This window comes from Penaeus japonicus, unplaced genomic scaffold (genome assembly GCF_977035675.1).
Source record: "Penaeus japonicus unplaced genomic scaffold, GWHDUDI00000001_assembly GWHDUDI00000001, whole genome shotgun sequence".
Classification (NCBI taxonomy): domain Eukaryota; kingdom Metazoa; phylum Arthropoda; class Malacostraca; order Decapoda; family Penaeidae; genus Penaeus; species Penaeus japonicus.
The window spans coordinates 49540740-49543239 of record NW_028234403.1 but is presented as its reverse complement, the minus strand read 5'-3'; the positions used below and the strand labels follow the sequence as shown (position 1 = coordinate 49543239).

The following is a 2500-nucleotide window of genomic DNA, read 5'->3' as shown; positions in this document are numbered from 1 at the left end:
TTTTCTTCCCTCAACGCTTCATATTCCAACCCCTTTCCCTCCTCCCCTAACCCTTTTTCATATCCTTAATATCCTCAATCCCCTTTTGCCCATTCGTCAGCTCTCACCAAAACCTTAATCCTCCAACAGACTTCGCTTTCGCCCTCCCTCCCCTTCTCCTCTCTCGAGCCTTCATTCGTGGTTGGAAATACACCCATAGTTCCTCTGGCACACGCATCCTCTTCCCTTCCCCTTGCCTGTGTTGATAATAACAAGACCCTTCATTCTCACGGGGAAGTTTAAGGCAGGGATACTATATGAACAATGTTGTATCTTGAATGAGGAAAAACTCTTTACGGTTTGCCTGAGTTTAATGCGTTGAGATTAAGCAAGTGGTCATGGAACACCACCATTTCTGAGTAATGGTTGATAAAGGGAAAAATATAGGAAAATGAAGAGAGAAAAATATGTATATCTACTGCTGGCTCAAGCACGAATGTAATGGAGCAACTTCTTACAGAGAAGAGAGGGGGGAAGCGCCCCCCCCCCCCGGACAGCCACCCAGTCTCCCCTTCTCTCCCCTCCTCCCCCTGTACACTCCCCACCGCACACCAGGCTACCAGTGCATTCAGTATGATAAATGTAATAACTTCAGTCTAGAACATATAAAGTCTTTGGGATACGCTGGGGTCTTTCGCTGGCGGGTGGCGGGTGCGCGAGCTCTCTCGAGATGGCGGGTGAGGTAGACATTTTGAGGCAAAATCCTGCTTGTGATTGTTCTTGAAGAAAGATCCAATTTCAAAACCTCAGCTCGGCATAATATCTCGAACACAGTAACTAAAACATTAAATGTGTGAAGTATATACAAAATGGGGTGGGGGGTGGAGGAGAAAAAAGAAAGAGAGAGAAATGTCTCGGCAAGGTTTTAGGGTTAGACCGAGAGCGCGGAGCCGGCGCGGGTCTCGAAGAAGTGGGCGGGGCCAACGGGCGGGGGGCGGAGCGAGGCGCGCCATTGGTGGATCCCGCCGACCCCCTGCGCGCAGGTCTAGTGGCCAGTGTTGATCCGCACACGGTGATGGCAGTATGGAGCCGTGGCGAGCATATCCCTAACTACATAACTTACACCTGCTGTGTACCTATACAATTGTTGCGCCAACATTCCGCCATCGTCTTATACCATGGCTACGGCCTCTCAAGGTAAGACAAAACGCTCCATCCTATCCGATGTGATTGATTAAAAGAATACCAAAAAAAAAAGAGAACGGCATTCACTCGATTAATACGTGTGTTATCGTACCCGAAACGACAATAACAATAAAAAAAATCCTCTAGATGGGTGTGACATCGTGACTCTCTTATCTCCACGAAATATCCATCTCTACACGGACTGCGTCTAGACATAATGGACAGCGTCCCGCAGTGTCCCACAGGCCCGGTAAAGACGCCGCAGAGACAAGGTTAATAGCCGGGTATTACCGCCAGTCGAGTCGGGGCACTTGTGGACAAGCGTGTAATATTCATATTCATTCAACTGACAAGTTAGCTCGCTTGGCGAGGCCCGTTGCAGAGGAGCTTTCCTGTTGCAGAATCCTGCCGTCGCTTCCTCCACCCTCTTCCCCATCTTCTCCCTCCCCCCCTCCCCCCTACATACAGACACACGGCCGCCGCCAACCGCCCGCTCGGATGACATGACCACCAATTATTTCCTTGGCTTCGGAGCGGGAGACTCATGTTCCGGGTCGCTGGGGCTGATAAGCCGGCGGACGGGGCGGAGGAGGGAGCCAGGCGAACAAGAACCCAGCGAGGCAACGAGACTAACGAGCGAACGAGTCTAACGAGGGAATTAAGCTCACCAAGAAGAGTTGGATGCTCCATTTTGGCAGGCGAACGAAGCACAGAGGGGGGGGGGGGACGGTGCGCCCCCTTGGATGAATTAATCTAACACTAATTAGCGCTAATGAAAAGAGAACTGCGGGCGGACGGCAGCTGCAACGCTCCTCATGCAGCTTTTAGTCCTCTTAAAGCTGAACAGCCCGAGGTTATGGCCGAGTTATTCCTTCCCTCTCTCGCGGCACTGGACGAATTAACCCCCTGCGAATTTCTCTACGTCTTCGCTGCCATGTTGGATTCAAGGCCAACGCATGCGTCTCTGTGTCTCTGATCTTTTTTTTGTTTTTCTTCCTTTTTTTTTCTTTGCTTAATCTCCATCATTATCGAGGACTTCCAGATTCTGATTAAATTCCATTGCTGCTTCGGCGGGATTCGCAGTGCATCAAACATTGTTAATCCTCATGATCTCTCTCTCTCTCTCTCTCTCTCTCTCTCTCTCTCTCTCTCTCTCTCTCTCTCTCTCTCTCTCTCTCAGCGTAATTGTACTTACGTCTGATCTGCCATTCATTTTTGTTGCCATATCCTCATCCACTCAATCCCGGCACTCGCCCTCTCTACTCTCCTTCTCACCGCATTCCTCCACGCATTGTACAGTAATCCATGGATGAACGCAAGAGGAATACATCCGATT

General features: G+C 50.1%; 1 protein-coding gene across 1 annotated transcript in view; it reads left to right on the top strand.

The window, feature by feature from the left end:
- Window positions 1-1036: 1036 nt before the first annotated feature.
- Window positions 1037-2500, top strand: part of LOC122260873 (insulin gene enhancer protein ISL-1-like) — a gene marked incomplete in the record, with an annotated part of 279251 nt that continues 277787 nt past the window's right edge. Inside the window, 1 exon segment of the mRNA XM_086541900.1 lies at window positions 1037-1176. Coding sequence (XP_086398026.1) covers window positions 1158-1176 — 19 coding nt within the window.